The 19,331-nt window shown below is 34.9% G+C and overlaps 3 protein-coding genes across 8 annotated transcripts; all 3 read left to right on the forward strand.

Moving 5' to 3' along the window:
* The first annotated feature begins 1,511 nt into the window (after nucleotides 1-1,511).
* Nucleotides 1,512-3,853, forward strand: LOC116010988. Its single transcript, XM_031250477.1, has 5 exons — nucleotides 1,512-2,235; nucleotides 2,332-2,625; nucleotides 2,673-3,110; nucleotides 3,197-3,315; nucleotides 3,398-3,853. Exons 1-5 carry the CDS (start codon nucleotides 1,512-1,514, stop codon nucleotides 3,851-3,853), a joined length of 2,031 nt encoding a protein of 676 aa, XP_031106337.1.
* A 509-nt stretch (nucleotides 3,854-4,362) lies between these two features.
* On the forward strand, nucleotides 4,363-6,037 carry LOC116010989. Its single transcript, XM_031250478.1, has 7 exons — nucleotides 4,363-4,584; nucleotides 4,698-5,011; nucleotides 5,092-5,265; nucleotides 5,343-5,447; nucleotides 5,542-5,605; nucleotides 5,727-5,825; nucleotides 5,951-6,037. Exons 1-7 carry the CDS (start codon nucleotides 4,363-4,365, stop codon nucleotides 6,035-6,037), a joined length of 1,065 nt encoding a protein of 354 aa, XP_031106338.1.
* A 3,551-nt stretch (nucleotides 6,038-9,588) lies between these two features.
* LOC116005674 (probable splicing factor 3A subunit 1) lies at nucleotides 9,589-17,470 on the forward strand. 6 transcript variants are annotated; one of them, XR_004095007.1, is made up of 7 exons: nucleotides 9,589-9,747; nucleotides 9,857-9,961; nucleotides 10,561-12,728; nucleotides 12,840-13,138; nucleotides 13,266-13,323; nucleotides 13,430-15,010; nucleotides 15,995-17,470. XR_004095007.1 is itself a non-coding variant. In XM_031245928.1 (5 exons), exons 3-4 carry the CDS (start codon nucleotides 10,569-10,571, stop codon nucleotides 13,107-13,109), a joined length of 2,430 nt encoding a protein of 809 aa, XP_031101788.1. In that variant the 5' UTR covers nucleotides 9,589-9,747; nucleotides 9,857-9,961; nucleotides 10,561-10,568; the 3' UTR covers nucleotides 13,110-13,138; nucleotides 13,266-13,422. The 6 variants fall into 6 exon arrangements, 2 of the variants coding, with proteins under 2 accessions (XP_031101788.1, XP_031101778.1); XR_004095008.1 differs by lacking the exon at nucleotides 13,266-13,323; XR_004095005.1 differs by having other exon boundaries at nucleotides 12,840-13,323; nucleotides 15,995-17,094.
* Nucleotides 17,471-19,331: the final 1,861 nt, after the last annotated feature.

Below are 19,331 nucleotides of genomic sequence, written 5' to 3' on the forward strand. Positions count from 1 at the left end.
AAATACTAATACTTGGTTTTATTTTATTGGTTGAAACAGATAGAAAAATGTGATGAAGTTAGTCAAGGCACATTTCAACCGAACAGATATGATGACATACTGACATCGGCTCTTGGTACATCAGAGGAAAAACGTGGCCATGGTACTGTGAGAGGAATTGGTTCATACTCGAGTATCAGACAAGTTTTTGGTAAACCAGAGTAGAAACAGCACACATCGGGTGGAGTAGTTACGCCTACTCCTGAGGTAAAGAAGTTGTTGGAACAGTGTAGGCAAGCTACATTGTTAAAGGTGCAACCCAAGATTGACATGCTCACTCAGCAACTCAATATATTGATGAAGAACATGTCAACCTCAAGCCAATGTCCACAAGGAGTTTCAGCTGACACTCCTCAAAGTGTTTTTTGCGCCTTGTGATATACCCAAACTTGTGAAAAGCGCGCGCTTTTGCGCTTAAAGCGCAAAAGCAACGCAATCCCTGGCTGAGGGCCTCAAATTAGCAAAGCGCACAAATATGAGAAAGCGTGCGCCTTGGTGCGCTTTTTGGATAAAGCGCAGAAGCGATAAAGCCCAAAAAAGCATACTTTTTCATATGTAGGCAGTCAACGGTCATAAGTTATTAAAAAAAAAAAAAACCAACTAAACCTAATAACCTGGTCGGGTCGCAAGTAGTAGACGCAAAACCAAAGTCGCAAACATCGCAGCTCCGTCTCCGCCTTCCTCGCTGTGGACCGCCGACCGCCTCGCCACCGCCGCCTCCTCCTTCCTCGCTACGGTTCGCTGCTGCCTCGCTGGTATATCACCGCTGCTATGCTTTATTTTTTTTTTCTTTTCTTGTTTTAGGTGATTCGGACATTTGGTGAAGAGTGAAGTCTGGTTATTGGTATATTTATAAATTTATAATAATATAATTAGGAATTAGGATGATTGTTGGTTGTCTTGAATGGTTAGAACTCTTGTTGGAGTTGGAATGTTGGATTGCAATTATTTTGTATTTTTAGTTTTTTGCTCTTTCTGCCACAGTGCCACGCCCACACTGCCCACTGCTAGTCTACTACTAAATCAGTAAATTGAGTTTAAAAATTTTAATGAACAAATTTTAATTGAATTATTGAAAATTAAAATCTTAAAACTTAAATAGTTAAATTACAATTTACACTTGAATAAATTGTAACTAAAAATTAAAATCTTAAATTACAATTTACACTTGAATACTTGAATAACTTGATTATTTGGGACTTGAGTACTTTATTCTTGAATATTTAAAAGTCTTGAATACTTTGTAATTTTGTAGGTGAAAATTATTATTTATAATAATGTCTAACCCAAGATATCAAGATCCGGGATGGGAACATGGTACGCCGGTTTTGGATAAGGGCACAACGCATGTTCGTTGTAAGTATTGTAAAAAAATAACGAAGGGTGGTATTTACCAGCATAAATTGCATCTTGTGGGAGGAAGTAGACATGCTACGGCATGTACAAAATGTCCCCAAGTTGTTAGAGATGCAATGAGGGAATTCATGCAAACTAAGAAGCAAAGAAAGGATGAAGTGTCTTCAACGGGTGCTTCTCCTAACTTCAATGAAAATTATGATGATGAAGATATGGATTTCCCAGAAGAAAATGCAAATCAAACAATGGGAGGTAGTATGGGATCTTCTAACAAATCAATTAAAGGTCCTATGGATTTGTATTTTAATTCAAAGGAGCACCAAAAATTGAAAAGGTCAAAAGGCGGTGAAACCGTAACGTTAGAGGCATGCAAGAAGGAGTTAAGGGAGAGAGCTATGGTGCAATTTTCACGGTGGATGTATGAGGCCGGACTACCATTTAATTGTGTTCAATACACCAAAAGCTTGCAAGGCTTTATTGAGTGTGTTGCACAACATGGGCTAGGAATGAAGCCGCCTTCCTATCATGAAGTTAGAGTGCCATATCTTAAGAAGGAGGTTGAGCATGTTAAGGAGTTGTTCAAGGCACACGAGGAGACGTGCAATGCATATGGTTGTTCTTTGATGATGGACAAGTGGACAGATAGGAGAGGTCGTTCGTTTATTAATATCCTAGTTAATTGTTCACTTGGATCTTATTTTCTCGAGTCGGTAGATGTTAGCAAGGACATGGTGGATGCTAACAAAATGCTAGAGCTATTTGAAACTTTTGTCAATCAAGTGGGGAAGGATAAAGTTGTGCAAGTCATATCTGACAATGCTTCAGAGAATGTGAGAGCTGGTATGTTTAAAAAATTTGTTCTTTTATCCTTTGTATTAATACTTTAAGATTTTTAAATGTTTAAATTTTTAACTATTAATTAGTGACATCATTTAGGCAAGGATTTAATGGAGGTGTACCCGAATTTGTATTGGACGCCATGCGCTGCTCATTGCATCAATTTGATGTTTAAAGACATCTTTGAGATTCGTCATTTTTCAATGGCGTACAAACGCGCTTTGAAGTTGTCGGTGTACATCCATTCGAAGACAAAGCTGTTGAATTGGTTGAGAAAGTACACTGGGAAGCGTGATTTGGTCAAGTTTGCTAAGACTCGATTTGCTACAGCATTCTTGACCTTCAAGAGGCTTCACGAGCAGAAGAGGCAGGAAAAGAAGAGGCAGGAAAAGAGTGCTCTAGAATTGTTCAAATGCCAAACTTTTGGAATACAATTCTAGAGGCACTTAAAATAGGCGGTCCATTGATTAGTACACTTCGGTTAGTTGATGGAGATGTTAAGCCATCAATGGGCTATATTTATCCTGCAATGGAGATCACAAAGCAAGCAATTGAAAAGGCTTTCAACAACAACTCAAACAAGTACAAGAAGGTATTTGAAATCATAGACAGAAGGTGGAGTTCCCAACTTCGCCAACCATTGCATGCAGCTGCTTACTACTTGAATCCAGATTACTTCCGGTATAGGAGTGAGCCACCGATTTCTCCATCAGTTAACTCGGCAGAAGTTATTGCTGGCTTTTATGAGTGTTTGGAGAGGTTGGTTCCAGATCAAGATCTGCATGAGAAAATTACCGAGGAAGTGACTGCGTGGGAAGTTGGGACTGGCTTATTTGGCATGGCAGTTGCTAAGAAGCAACGTGGTTCTAAAGCTCCAGGTTCTTACTTCTTAGACAATTTAGCTTACAATTTCTTTCTAATCAAAAGCAAAATGCAAACTTTGAATAATTTTCAAATTTTATAGTTGATTGGTGGACTTCTTTTGGGGGCTCAACTCCCCATTTGAAAGAATTTGCGATTAAGATTCTTAGTCTCACGACTAGTGCATCGGGATGTGAACGGAATTGGAGTGTGTTTGAGCATGTAAGTTAGTCAATTTATTATTTTAAGTTATTAATTACCAATTATAACAAATTTAAGCACTAACTCATTTTAAATATTTCAGTTGCATTCGAAAAGGAGGAGTCGCCTTGAACACATGCGCCTTAATGATTTGGTATTCATCAAGTATAATAGGGCATTGAGGCGACGATGGGAAATGAGGGATACCATTGATCCAATTAGTTTGGATCAAATTGATTTTGCTAATGAATGGTTGACAAGTGTCTCGGAGGATGCTAATGATGAGTTCGTGTTTGAAGATGGGGATGGATTGACTTGGGGTGAAATTGCCAAATTTTCGGGTGCAAATGAAACTCCTTATTCTCTTAGGCATGCTTCAAAAGGAAAGGAGAAGGTTGGGAGTTCATCAAGGTCTAAGGGAAAGGAAAAGGTTTCTGAGTATAGACTAGTGGATGAAGATGATGAGGAAGATGAAGAAGGATTTGAGGATGATGGAATTATCAAATTTGACAATTTGGATTTGTGTGATGAAGAAGATGACTTTGATATGGAGGATTGAATGACTTTGAGGGATTGAATGAATGAATGAATGATTGACAATATGTTATATTTTGATGACAAAATGGCTTAAGTGACCTTATTTGGATGACTAAAGTTTGTTTTATTATGAATTATGACTATAGTTGTTCTTATTTAATGTTATTTTGCATTACAATTTGACTATTTGGAGTTTTTGATTATATAACATATATATATACATATATTTTAAAGCGGCGCTTTTCATGAAAAAGCGGTGCTTCGCTTTGCGCTTTTGCTTTAAAGCAAAGCCCGGGCTCGTCGCTTTCGTGCGCTTTTTCGCTTTAAAAAGTTTGGATATACCTCCGACCTGAAACAGCTGTCATTCGGTTGATGTATATCCAGTAACCACAATTAAGGTAATATTAAAAATTATTTCAATTTCAAACTATTATTTTCTTTTAAATTTAAACCTAACATATATATATTTTATATTTTTAACAATAGAGCAAAAAAAAGTGTTACCTTGCACAATGTGGTCTCGATGGCAAGATGTTTGTGGTTGCACAGGGTACGGCTTACCCAACTACAGCTAAGACCACAATAGTGCATAATCAGCCGGTGTTACCTAACCATGTCAAAGTCATGGTAGATGAAGTGGTTATTGGTGCAGAGGATTGTCCTCTCCCCGTGCCAGTGTTGCAGTATAAGACTTTGAATGATGTTGTTGGTACTTACACACAATGGCCTATTCATTTAGTTCTGTTGGACGAGGTATGCATTCTTATATTAGTTATTAATTCAGTTAAATATTAGTATAATTACAATTTTATGCATTCAATTGATATGTTTTAAATATTAGTATAATTACAATTTTATATTGGTAGGCAAATGTCAAAATAAGGTCACCAAGACAAAATAAGCCCATAAAAGACCCAAGTGTTGATCTATCTACTGCTGCTACTCGTAGACTTGGCCAAATTGTAGGTGAAAATGTGTTTATGCTTTTGGGGAAAAACTGCAAGCGGCTAGTCAAGACCTTGACATCATTTCCTGGTGACAAGGAATACCTTGATGTGGATTTGGACCCGACAGTCTTCCATCATGGAAATGTCAATGGTGTTTTTGTGATGTTAGAGGACATCAAGGATTTGCTAACAATGAATTGGTTAGATGTCTCGGTTATACAAGTGTTTATGATGTAAGTTTTAAATTATTCATTTGTTTTATATACATTTGTTATTTATGCTTATTGAAATTGGTTGATTTGTTATTTTTCAGGTTTTTGAATAGTCTGTGTAAGCAGTATGGAGTAGCATCGATTGGGTTTGCATGTCCAACACAAATTTCAGCGGATATGGTCAACAAAAATCCTGAAACTATTACATCATATTTGATTCATGTTATGGACACACATAAGGATCAACAATTCATATTGGCACCGTATCATCAAGAGTAAGTCGTTTATTATACTATTTTCTATATCTCAATAACTTTATTTGAAGTGTTTTATAATATATTTGTAAATGTAGGAATCATTGGTTGTTGATCGTGATTTGCATCAACTTAAAAACGGTGTATGTATTTGATCCTTTGAAATGTGGGCGCACTCTTGAAGTCAAACCTAGTATGAATATGTAAGTAAAAATTTTATTATTAATATATGTATATCAAATGTTATTATGTTATTTATATATTGATATAAGTGTTTATTATATTATTAAAATATAGGGCATTTCGATCCGTTCCAACAAATGGACGGGGTGTTAGAAGTATGACTTGGAAGGAATGCAAGGTATAAAGTTAAAATTAAAGTTTTAGTATATATATATATGATACTAACCTTAGTGTTTTCTTATGGTTTTAAGTGATATGCTATATATTAACATGAAGTAATATATATCTATATTTTGTAGTGTCCACAACAACCCGGAGGTTTTGAATGTGGATACTACACAATGCGATTCATGTGTGATATCGTTACCAAGTGTTCAATGCTTGATCGTTTAGATACGGTAAGAAATTTAAATAGAGCTATATATATATATATATATATATATATATATATATATATATATAGTTAAACTATAATTTATAAATTAATATGTTGACTAATAACCCTAATTAATTTGTTTTGTAGGCATTGGAAGATACCACATACTCAATGAATGAAATAGAAGAAGTTCGAGAGTTGTGGGCAAAATATTTTCTAGAAGAGTGCGTTTAGACTTTATTTCGTTTTATAAACATGATTATCTCTATTGTTATATTGTGATGCATGTTGTTTTTTATTATTAATTGTGAAAGATATTGTGAATTGTGGTGATGTTTCAATGTGTTGGTGGATGGTAATTTTGTGTTGGTTTTAAATAGTATATGTTGGTTTAAAATTAAATATGTATGTGTTTGAAAATTGTTATTTATGTTGGTTATTAATTTGACATTAGTCATGTATGTATTAGTTTGAAAATATATATTTGTGAATAGAAAATAGATATAGGTTTATAAATTTTGATGTTGAGTTGGATGATTTGGAAAATTCTGAGCAGGTTTTAAATAAAAAAAATTGGATTATTTGTAATTTAAATTGAAAATTAAAAAAAAAAAAAGGTTTACACGGCACCTGCACTTGCAGGTGCCGCGTAAAGTATTGAATAAATAAATAAATAAAAGCTTTCCGCGGCACCTGTATCGGAACAGGTGCCGCGGAAACTATTTATTTATTATTATTTTATTACTTTCCGCGGCACCTGCTCCACTACAGGTGCCGCGAAAAGTATTTATTTAAAAAAAAAGAAAATTAAATTCTTTCCGCGGCACCCGTAACGGGTGCCGCGGAAAGACTTACCTTTTAGCGTCACTGCTATAGGCTACACCGTTAGAGGTGTAGCGAAAACACTTTTACAGGTGTAGCCTATGACCTTTTTTGTACTAGTGATTTTGCACATGTTTATTTTGAAGTTCATATTTTTTGGAATTAGTATGGATGAGTGTAGTACTTGATTTTGCGTGTGCATGTGTGTGTGTCTCTCTGTGTGTGTGTGTGTGTATTTTTCTTGATTTGATACTAATCTTGGAGTACCCACTGTTGGCTTTTCATCACAATGCATACAGTTAAATAGTTTGTCACATTGTGCATAAACATTTTTAAACAATGATTACATTCTATATACCAATTATTTTTGTTGTCAAGATCAATGCTGATTTTGTCAATTCAAATAGGTTATTTGTAGAAAATGAAGTGAATTGTAAATTTACATTAGTTTTAATATATTTAAAGAATGCACAATAAGTATTTTACATACAAGACAACGGTAGCTATTTTTCAATTTTTTTTTTCTGAAGTTGAAAGATTGATTTCAACAATTTTGTAGTCTCAACATTTTTCAATGCATCAAGTGTGTCACAATGTTCTATTACCCTACATTAACATTTTTAATAATGAGTTTTTGAATGTCTTCTTTGTCAACAAATCCTACCTAAATAGTTAATATGAATGGCTTCAAACTTTTTTTTTTAATTTTTCCCATGTTATTAACATAATACTTGGTAAATAAATATGTAACATTATTTTTTAGTATAACTTTAATATTTAATTACAAGATAGTGTAAAAAAAAACAATGAACAATACATTGAATATAATTAATTAATTAATTTCAGGGTAATGAATCTTTGTATTGTAGAAAATATAAATAATATAACTGATGAAATTATATCTCTTTTAAATTTTTTGATAATGAATATTGTTTTTTGAATAAAGACATTGTAAACATCGAATTATAAATTAAAGAAATGCATATACAATTTTTTTTGTAACTACTAATTTATTTAATTTAATAAGAGTAATAGAGTATGGTATTTACTTTTGAATAATATACTCTAACATATTTGTAGTCTATGTTCAATAATTTACCAACTTTGATTGGGATGAAGTTCGAGCCTAAGACCTTACTTATTGAAATTAATGAGCAAGTTAAAAGTTAATGGAAAAGATAATATTTAACGGAAAAGTTAACGGATAATCATATAATTAAGGATAAATTAGAAAATCTCAAGAAAAAATATAAATCTAAACAATCTGAAACATTTATTTAATTTAATAATTTAACCTTCATTTTTTCTACCCATTATAGGCCTAACTTTCTTTGGCTCTTATTAATATACTAGTTTTATACGCGCATTGCGCGAATGAGTTAATGCCAAATGTTTATATTTAAATAAATATTTGAAAGTATATCAATGCAAGATTATATAGGAGAAGTTTATACATGGGTAATTGAATGTCGAATTTTTTTATTTAAATATCTAACTCAAAGTATATGAATCCAAGATAATATAGAAAATTCATTATAATTATTACTAAAATAAATGTTTGCAACCTTATAAAATCGATAGTCTAAATATTTGGTCTAAAAATGATAGTCTAAATAAATACTACTTTTAGTTTGAATTTTTCTAAGTGTTCTTAATTCTCTTTTGAGTAACATTGTCATTGTCTTCATCTTTACTATTTATTCTCTTCCTTTTTGTTGGTAGTGTGTTATTTGCAATTCGGTTATTGTTGGTAGCATAGATGCCAACGTCATGCAATGGGATTATGATATAGGAGCTATGGACTTTCCTTTAGGTGTTATGCTTGGGGTTCATTTGGTTCAACTATTATTGTTGAATGAGTTATTGTGGATAAAGAAATCTATAGTTTAAGAAAAAAGATTAAATAAATTAATAAAAATTTGAAATTTTAAAATATTATGTATTCCAAAGTTATTAAAAGGTAGTTTTTCGCTTCAATTTGCTGGGTAATGAGTTATTTGAGTACTTTCATTGTCAACAAATCCCCCAAGTAGTTAATATGATTGGTTTCAAACTATTTTTTTTCATGGTATTAAAGAAATACATATGTATCATTTTTTGGTGTAACTACTAATTTATTTAATTCAATAAGAGTAAAATAGAGTGATTCCGCTTCAATTTGTTGCGCTATTTGAGTACTCTCTTTGTCAACCAATCCCCAAGTAGTTAATATAATTAGCTTCAAATTATTTAAATTTTTTTTCATAGTATTAATAAAATACTTGGTAAATAAATATATAACATTATTTTGTACTATAACTTTGATATTTAATTACAAGATATTGTAAAAATAAGATAATGGACAATGTAATGAATATCAATTGATAAATTTGAATGTAAAGAATCTTTGCATGAGAGAAAATAAAGACAATATAACTAATGAAATTATTTCTCGTATTTAATTTAATTTTTTGATAATGAATAATTTTTTCAAATAAATGTATTGTAGACACATAATTCTAAATTAAAGAAATACATATGTATCATTTTTTGTTGTAGCTACTAATTTATTTAATTTAATAAGAGTAAAATAGAGTGAGAAACTTAATTATGTCAAATTTGATTGAGATGAAGTTCGAACTTAAGACCTTTCTTATATAAATTAATGGGTAAGTTAAGAGTTAACGAAATATTAACGGAGAAGAGAATATTTAACGGAAAACTTAACGAATAATCATAAAAATAAGGTTAAATTAGGTAATCTCTATTAATAATATTAATCTGAATTATCTTAACCATCTATTTGATTAAATAAATTGACCGCCATTTTTTCTACCCATTTTAGACCTAATTCTCTTTGGATCTTATTATAAATTGACCGTCATTTTTTCTAACTATTTTAGTCCTAACTTTTTTTGGGCTCTTATAGTAGATAGAAAAAAAAAATCCCATTTCCCTAATTGTCTGTAAGTGTGAGCGGAAGTGCGAAGACGAAGACAAAGACAAAGTGCGAACTTAACGTCTCAAGTCTCAACGACGCATCTGTTTGTCTTTCCCACGCCGTCCAGCCTGAGCCACAGGCCCATAGCGAAGGTTTGGATTCTCAAGAGTAGCCGTTCGCGCAGCACATCAGTCCTCAAAGGGTACGCAAATTAGCAAAATTAGGGATTTAGGGTTCTATATAAACTGTGGTGATCTACTAACTTGCAAGCACAAATTCACAATTAGTAATCTTTTATGCTCCTTGTATAGGTGTATTGTCGAATTTTTGGCGAATTTTTTCGCGGCCGGGCAACGGACCGTCGGCAGAAAAAATTGGAATCTGAGAATCTGGGAGACTAGGATTCAGCCTTCAAGGTACTCTACTTTGAATGTTTTTGTTTTTTTTTGTTTTTGTTTTTTTGTTTTTAAAAATCTATCTTTGTTATTTGTTAATTGCAAAACCCGAGAATTAATTAACTGTTGCCCTGTTGGCTGCATTATCAATAAGTTTATCAGTGAAGCCAACGCCCTAGCTTCCTGTCTCCCTCACACTCTCCAGCCGACGCCCTCGCCCCTAAGGCCTCAGCCAGTCAGGGCAAAATTTTATACTGTAATATGTTATTTTAATTTTTTTTATACTGTTTATATATTTGACATGATTATGTATTTATATATGGAGAAATTGACTTCTCAATTTCATTGTGTCAAAAATATACTTTAAATTTTTGGAGACTTTGGATATTGAATAATTTGTCAATTTTCAGTAACCCATATCCAATTTGGTTAAAAAAATTGGAGAAATGAAAAATTGGAAATGTGAAAAACAGAAAAATGAAGTGAATGGGTCTTTAAATGGCTCAATAGAAATCATCTACTATTTTCTATTTCTTTGGCTTCTGATATGTGTGTGTGTATACACATATATGTATTTATTTATTTATATGACAAATGATCATTTTGGTGTTTATGTACAGACAAGAAGATGTTGGGTTCCTTGCCCATATTGCCGCTCCCTGCCCCACCAGAGGATGGGAATCTTGGTCCATTGCCTCCTGCTCAGTTGACAGAAAAAGATATCGATGAGCTTAAGTTGGTGAATGAGGAGGACAAGAGCAAAAGTAATTCAGCTCCAACTTCAGTTGCAACCCATACAAGAACAATTGGGATTATTTATCCACCTCCTGATATCAGAAGCATTGTTGACAAGACAGCTCAATTTGTGGTGAAGAATGGTCCAGAATTTGAGAAAAGGATTATTCAGAGCAATGCAGGCAATGCAAAGTTCAATTTTTTAAGTGCCTCAGATCCTTATCATGCATATTATCAGCATCGTTTGTCTGAAGGTCGTGCACAGAATCAGGATTCTGCTCAACAGCAGCCTTCACAGCCACCAGATTCAGATGTTCCAGAATCAACCCCTGCTGCACCTGCTGCTGATGCTGTTGATACAACAGCGAAGTCTGATCCTTCTGCACAGTTTAGGACTGTACGCAAGGTTCTTGAGCCACCAGAAGCAGAGCAGTATACTGTTCGGCTTCCTGAAGGGATCACAGGGGAGGAATTGGATATCATTAAGCTTACTGCTCAGTTTGTGGCAAGGAATGGGAAGACTTTTTTGACAGGGTTGACCAGTAGGGAGATCAATAATCCTCAATTTCATTTTTTGAAGCCTACTCATAGCATGTTTATGTTTTTCACTTCACTAGCAGATGCCTATTCAAAAGTCCTAATGCCTCCTAAAGGCTTGACTGATAAACTGAGGAAGAGTGCTACTGACATGACTACTGTTCTAGAGCGGTGCCTGAATCGGTTGGAGTGGGAAAGGTCACAGGAACAGGCTAGGCAGAAAGCTGAGGATGAAATAGAACAAGAGAGACTGCAGATGGCTATGATTGATTGGCATGATTTTGTTGTGGTTGAGACGATAGACTTTGCTGATGATGAGGATCATGATTTACCTCCTCCTATGACCCTTGAGGAGGTTATTAGGAGGAGCAAGATGTCTGGTGTGGAGGAAGAAGAGTTTGTTGAGCCAGGGAAGGAGGTAGAAATGGAGATGGATGAAGAAGAGGTGCAGCTTGTTGAAGAAGGAATGAGAGCTGCTACCCTTGAGGAGAACGCTGTTCAGAATTCTGAAGTTATGGCAATTACAGAGGACCAAGAGCCACCAATGAGAATTGTTAAGAATTGGAAAAGGCCTGAAGAGAGGATCCCTGCAGAAAGAGACCCAACAAAGTATGTTGTCTCTCCTATAACTGGTGAGCTGATTCTGATTAGTGAGATGTCCGAACATATGAGGATCTCTCTTATTGATCCCAAGTACAAGGAGCAGAAAGAGAGAATGTTTGCAAAGATTAGGGAGACAACCCTTGCTCAGGATGATGAAATTTCTAGAAACATTGTTGGGCTTGCTAGGACACGTCCTGATATTTTTGGTACCACAGAAGAAGAAGTTTCAAATGCAGTCAAGGCTGAGATTGAGAAGAAAAAGGAAGAGCCCAAACAAGTCATATGGGATGGCCACACAGGTAGCATTGGTCGCACTGCTAGCCAGGCAATGTCCCAAAACAATGCAGAAGATCAGTATGATTTTGCAAATGATGCAAGGAATCTTCCTGGCCCTCAAGCTCCACCCCCTCCCAGGCCTGGTGTGCCATCAGTTCGACCACTTCCTCCACCACCTGGGTTGGCACTAAATATTCTTCGTCCTCCTAATAGTTTCCCTTATCCAACCCCTGGTAATCCTGGCGTTATGCCACCACCTCTTCCCAGGCCTCCTGTGGTTAACACAGTGCCTCAGGTGCAACCTCCACCTCCTAACATCCCACCTATGCCTGGGCAACATCTTATGGTAAATCGTCCTCCAATGCACCCGTCAATGTCCATGAATGCTCCTAACATTTCTTTACCACCACCACCTGGGTCTCAGTTTACACCTCTGGGTGTTCCTCGAGCCTTTGTTCCCCATCCCATGTCCCAGCCTGGGATGAATATTGTCCCACCACCTCCAATGCCCCATGGAATGCCTCCACCACCTCCACCTGAGGAAGCTCCACCACTTCCAGAGGAACCAGAGCCTAAAAGGCAAAAGCTTGACGAGTCTGTTCTCATTCCTGAAGACCAGTTCCTCGCTAAGCATTCAGTATGGGAAATCTTTTTGTCGATGTCCTTCCTACCATTTTTATTGATCTCTTTACATTCTGCACAATTACTAATTTAATTGCAATTATGTTGCATTTTTTCATTGTTACAGGGACTTGCCTGTATCAGCATTGCTGTGCCAAATGTTGATGAAGGAAATCTCAAAGGGCAAGTATTGGAGATCACAGTGCAATCCTTGTCTGAAACTGTTGGCAGTTTGAAAGAGAAGATTTCTGGTGAGATCCAGCTGCCTGCTAACAAACAGAAGCTGAGTGGAAAGGCTGGGTTTCTCAAGGACAATTTATCACTTGCATATTACAATGTTGCACCTGGAGAAACACTCAATCTTTCACTTAGAGAACGTGGTGGCAGAAAGAGATGAAGATTGTTAGTTGGCCAGGCCTTGGAAAGGTTCATATTGGAACTATAGTTGCCATCAAAATCTTTCTTGGAATATCTAGGCTTCATTCTTTGTTATGTTAGTTTTTTAGATTTTATTGGTCATGTACCTCTAATAGTACTTTTTCTGTTTTTCAAGCTTTGTTTAACCCTTTTAAGTTGATGGTATGGTAATCCAATACAGAATTGGCATCTTGGTGAGACATCACTGAGGCTAATGGGAAGTTTTGTATATCTATAAACTGCAATTTGGCAGTGCAGCTTCTTTTTATGTGACTAATTATGTCTTCTCTTGATGTGCAGTTGCTCCTTTCCCAACTGAGGTGACAACTGAGCTTCACCTGCTCTGTATTGGAGGGAATTGTTCTTTCTCAAATTTCATGTTATTGATGTTTTCCTTTATTATACATTTTTTTTTGTTTTTTGAATTTCTTCTTAGCATGTGGTATTGTTGTGATGTCTAGTATAGATTATAGAATGTGGGTTTCTTTTTGTAGGAGATGGGGTTGTGGTAAGAGTACTGCCTTTGCTGACTGCTGAGAGCATGCATTTATATCCGGTGCATTCTGTGTATGTTTGTTCTTTAAAAACCTATGCTATGAATTTAGTGTGAGCTAAGTGGAATCTGATGCTTTTATGTCAGTTCACAAAAATCTCACATTTCAATAGATCTGGGGCCAGGAGACAAAGTGATGACCAATAGAGAAACTAAGGACAATAACTATTAAATCAAGTTTAGTTCAGGGAATAAGCTTATAATAGAATAGTATTTTCATCAAAGTGTTTGCTCTAAAATATAGTCGAACTTCAATTTCGTTTTTTTTCCAATTATAAATCTCTTGTGTGTTATTGGAAAGCTGCTTGTATTTGAAAAGGTAGAAGTTTATTTCTCAATCCACACAAATTTAGTGTTAGATGTGAAAACTATATATATAGTTGTTACATATGATACCCAACTGCTTGAAACTAGTATAGTATATGCAATACTGAAGTTGTGTAATGTAGTATAGATGAGGTACTTTCAAGACTTTGTTAGGAAGAGACATGACCTTATGTACAAGATTATTTGCTTGCCTCTGTTTTTATATGGTTCATTTCCCATTCTCTCATATGTCCTTTACTAGCTTGCATTTGGTGTGAGTTGGATTAGTATTCTGTTGAAACGCATCATAAGTCATAACCTCCCAAAATCGAACTAAGAGTACATGTGTTCCTTGTTTCACTCAATGAAGCGGACTGTTCCTTGCACCATACATCCTACACAGGACTAACTGAGTCTTTTCGTGCATACCATATACTCTGTCTGAAATTTTGAAATCATGATGATTTATTTTTGTTCAACTCTCTCGTCTGCTTTGCTTGATCATTCAGATCCTTACATATTAGCTTATATATCTTGCTTGTGATAGATCATGTATGTGTGTGTGTGTGTGTTTGTGTAAAGTGAAAATTTGAAAGCTGCTGGCGAGTTCTCAGAGAAGAAAGATCAATGGCTGTGGGGGCAACCTCAACCAAGATGGCTAAGGATACAAACTTGTAGCCTTTGGTCACGAGTTTGAATCCAGCCCTTTTGGTTTGAGCCGGTCAGTTATGGGCAACTTAGGCTGGTTTACCTCCTTGTGGTCCTTTGCCAGCTGGGTCACAAGGCCCATTACTCGGTACACACCCTCGGGTAATGGCTGCGGGTTTTCCTCGTCACCCCAAAAAAGATCAATGGCTTTATGCATTTCTGAGTGACTAGTGGGAAGTTAGTTATTTTCATTCAGAGCCAACAGGAGGTATTAACTTAGCCAGAGATTGAGGGAAGAAAAGAAGTGGCCTTAGTGGTGCATGGCTCCTTTCACTTGCCTTCAGAGGCAGATTTGGTTTTGATCAAGCTGGCAGGTATGCAAATCTTTGCTTGAAGTGTTTAGTTAATTGTAAATCAATGCCCTTATGCATTTTCTGATATGATAAAATTTAATTATATATGAACATATATACATTGTTTTTGCTGTACTTTTTGTTTGTATGCATGTATGCAGGGAACTTTTTGAAATGATAAATGATCACCAAACAATCTGTGAGGTTTTTAGCCAGAAATAGTGCTGAGAAGCAGGTGAAGGAAAAACCGGATGGTAAATGTAATGGAACACACCCAGCCTTGGAAGCATTGAATTGGTTGTTATGTAAAACAAAGAATCCTGACAAATAATAATGATTTTTAATACTCCGTAAATAAATTATATTATTGTGCCTAATATTGTAACATAAAAAACTGGTCCTTTAAATCGCCTATCCTTCGCTTTGGATTTATCCTCAGAGGTCACCTTTACAAACAAGCATTGCCTAGGAGTTGTAATTAAAATATAAATGGCCAAGGCCTATGTTTATGTGTCTAACAAGAATAGCAATGCTCCATAAACATTTGTATGACTATCGAAAGAATGCCCACACATAAACATTGAATCCTGAGGGAGAATGTTCTAAATGAGACTAGCAGTTTTGTGAGAGACAAAGACAATTCGTACCTGGGGATAGTCATGGGTTATGCAACACGAGTATGATTAGTAGCCATGAAAAAAGTATTGACACTATCGACCAACCTACTGATACATAGTCATGGACAATCTGCTGTTATTACAAATTCGGGGCAAATGCATTTGATAACGGTGCACTAACCAGTAACCATCTATCTACTGGATTTATGTGCAGTTCACTTGTTTCACTTAGCACTTACAGTGCTAATCTAAATCAGGCACCTCTCTCTCTCTCTCTCTCTCTCTCTCTATATATATATATATATATATATATATATATATATATATATCACCCCTAAGATATAATTTCTCGCAAATTATTGTTATTATTTTTTTTTTTGGTGCGCAGGAGGGGTCAAGAGACCCCGGGTGGTTAAGAAATCCTTCTAGTGGCGATATTGTTGGTATCACGCTCAAGAAGGTTCTTCATCTCGTCTGGAGGGAGACCAAAATTGTTGTGCCCCATGAGGTGTTCTGGCCCATGTTTGCAAGGTAGTCTGCACATTGGTTGTCCTCACAAAACACATGCATGATCTCACAGTCTTGAAATTGATTCATGATGGTTTTGCAATCGTCAATCAACGTGTGAGCTTCAGGCCTGGACTCCATATCTTTATTCAAAGCTTGAACCATTGCATATGAGTCGATTTCGGCGATGATCTTTCTGAAGCCCCGATTCTTTGTAATGAGCAGGCTTTCCCAGAGACTCCACAATTCCGCAATGAAACTGTTGGTTAGACCAGTTCTTGAAGTAAACCCCACAATCCATAGGCCATTGTGATCGCGAAGGACTCCTCCCGTGAGTTGGATTTTCTGGCGCCATCTGAATTGAGCTTAATGGTCCCGTGAGGAGGAGGCCGCCAACTAACCCAGATTTGCTTTCCCATAACAGGCCCACGGCGTTTCCGGAGTACCTGATCATGAGTTTCCATGGCGTCTCGGTTCGCATAGTCGATGATGTTTCTCCCTACTGGGCGGACGTTGTTGAAGACCAAATTATTTTGAGCTTTCCACAAGTTCCAAAGAGTGTGCGTGAAACGGAGATTCCAGATGCTGTCGACAGAATTCTGGATGTCCCCTTTGTTGTTACGTTCAATCCACTCCAGCAGAGGTGTGTAGGATGCCGCATTGAATCCAAGCCGCCACAGAGCAGCGCCTGAAGAGGTGATCAAGCTTTTCTTCACCATCTCCACACGTCGATGTCTTTCCGGGTTGACCAGCAGACTGTTTTTTGACACCTTCTAGATGAATAATTTAATTCTATCAATTTCCCACATCCAGCCTTGAGCAGCTGACCTGCAATAAGAGAATAAGCAGATTTAACAGAGAAGGATCCCGTACCTGAGTGAGGCCACGACTAAGAGTCTTCTCGGCTTAGATTAATGGGAATTGGAGTCGCCCGAATCAAGTTGAGGACGTCATTCGGCAGAAAGGGCTCCAAAGTAGAAATATTCCAAGTTCCATCGTCGCGAATAGCTTGGTTCACGCTCATGTTTTCCATGTCATTTGGCACCACTACATTCGGGGTATCCACAAGGGCTTTATCGCCCATCCACCAATCGCGCCAAAACTTAATCGTGGTGCCCGTCCCTATTCTCCATTTCACGCCTTTATCAAGGATAGTCTTACCTATTCTCCATTACGGGGATTAGCATTAAGAAAATCCGCACCTTTAATGTATTTGTCTTTAAGTACTTTGACCCACAACTTGTCCGTATTGGTAAGCATTTGCCATGCTAGCTTTGTGAGAAAAGCCAAATTAAAATTCCTAGCTTTTCGAATGGATTTGCAAATTCTTGACCAACTTACCGAATGGATTTTACGACTCTCATCCGAGTGCCCCAGAGGAAGTTAAGCGATTGTATATAAAAATTAATAAGTGTGAATGAAAGTTACATCTTTCATTTATGTTTATTTTTCATTAATTTTTTATACATTATAGTATAAGAGTTGTACTATACAATATTTTGGTCAAAAATGTCCCTATCATTATAACTTATGTTATCTTTTTTAACTATTGTTGACATGCATATGCATCATATACACCATATATTTTTTAATATTCTTCAATGACAATAATATATAGACATGTAAAACATGGTCGGCAAGATTCGAACCTAACCTACGCGGGTAATACCCACATGATTTCTAGTCATGCCCAATAACCACTCTAGCACAACCACAATTGCTACAATTGTTCAGGCATTACATCTTTAACTAAATAAAAACCTTCTTCGAATGAATTATAATATGTTATTGAGTGACAACATTTGAATAGTTCTTACTTCTGATATATAGTTTTATCTCTTATTTATTGGGGATGGTAATTTCACTCAAATCCGGTGGAGACGATAAAATTTTTCAATACTGTTTCTCAATATTTATATTAATTTTGTAAGAGTTAATTACTGAAATGATCCCTTGACTATATATAACGAAATTACCAATTTTATAATTAACTATATTTTTTACTATATGTATTGTGTAGCAAAATTAATTATAATAATATTTGGATTGATATACAATTATATAAATTATAACAATAAAGAGTATACAGTGCAATTGATGAAATGTGTTTGATCGATTATGTTTCTGATGTTATTCTTGCTTGAACTCGAGCAAATAAATGCCCAATTACCCGTGCGATGCATGGATAAAATTTTTTATTATATATTTTAGATAATAAATTTACAGATGAAATTATAAACAATTCTAATATTTGAAAGTGTACATTTATTTGTTTATAAGATTAGTGAAAAAAGTATCACTCAATTAATTGAATAATATATGACTTGTTTGTCTGCAATTATCTTAAAAAATCAATATATAATATGATTTATGTAATTATATTATTACTAAAATAAATATAAGAAAACAGGAAAAATAATTTAATTTTAATTATTATAAAAATAAATCCAACGACCCGTGTTTAGCTTAATTAGCATAATAGTTATTAGACAATTATACTAATACTTTTGCAATTATAGTTTTATACCTTAAGTATATTGCGTTTGTCCATATCGCCTTTACTTTTTTCCTCCGCCTTCATATCTGAATGAATTAATTATAATTATTAAAAAAAAAAATCTAGCAACCCATGTTTAATTGTAATTATACTAATATTCATGTAATTATTAGCTTGATTAACATAATAATTATTAGTCAATTATACTAATATCTATGAAATTAATTTCTTAGTTACCGTAATAATTATTAGGTAATTATACTAATATTGTGCAATTATACTTTTATACTTTCAGTGTATATATATATATATATATATATATATATTACCATAAAATTACCATTGTAATTACATGGAAGAATATGAATGATAATTTATTTTGTTCTCATAGTATTATACCTTAAGTATATAAAAATATATCTATATATTAAAGTTGTCATATTTATTGAGCTATTATTTACTATAATAAGAATTAAATTTTATATAGTACGTAATAGTTTGGGAGGTAGTTTGGGCGTGAAGTTGTAAAGTAGGACTTTATTTTTATTAGTAGTATAGATGGAATTGTAATACCATATTTTACAATATTACGTTGCAAGAAAGTATATGTACTGTATTATTACGATTAGTAATTATAATCTAGAATTGTATTACGAATAGAAAAGTAGTAAAAAAATATATTGTATTAAGAATTTTATTACAATATTTTAATGTACAATTG

The sequence above is a fragment of the Ipomoea triloba genome, chromosome 2 (assembly GCF_003576645.1).
Source record: "Ipomoea triloba cultivar NCNSP0323 chromosome 2, ASM357664v1".
NCBI lineage: Eukaryota > Viridiplantae > Streptophyta > Magnoliopsida > Solanales > Convolvulaceae > Ipomoea > Ipomoea triloba.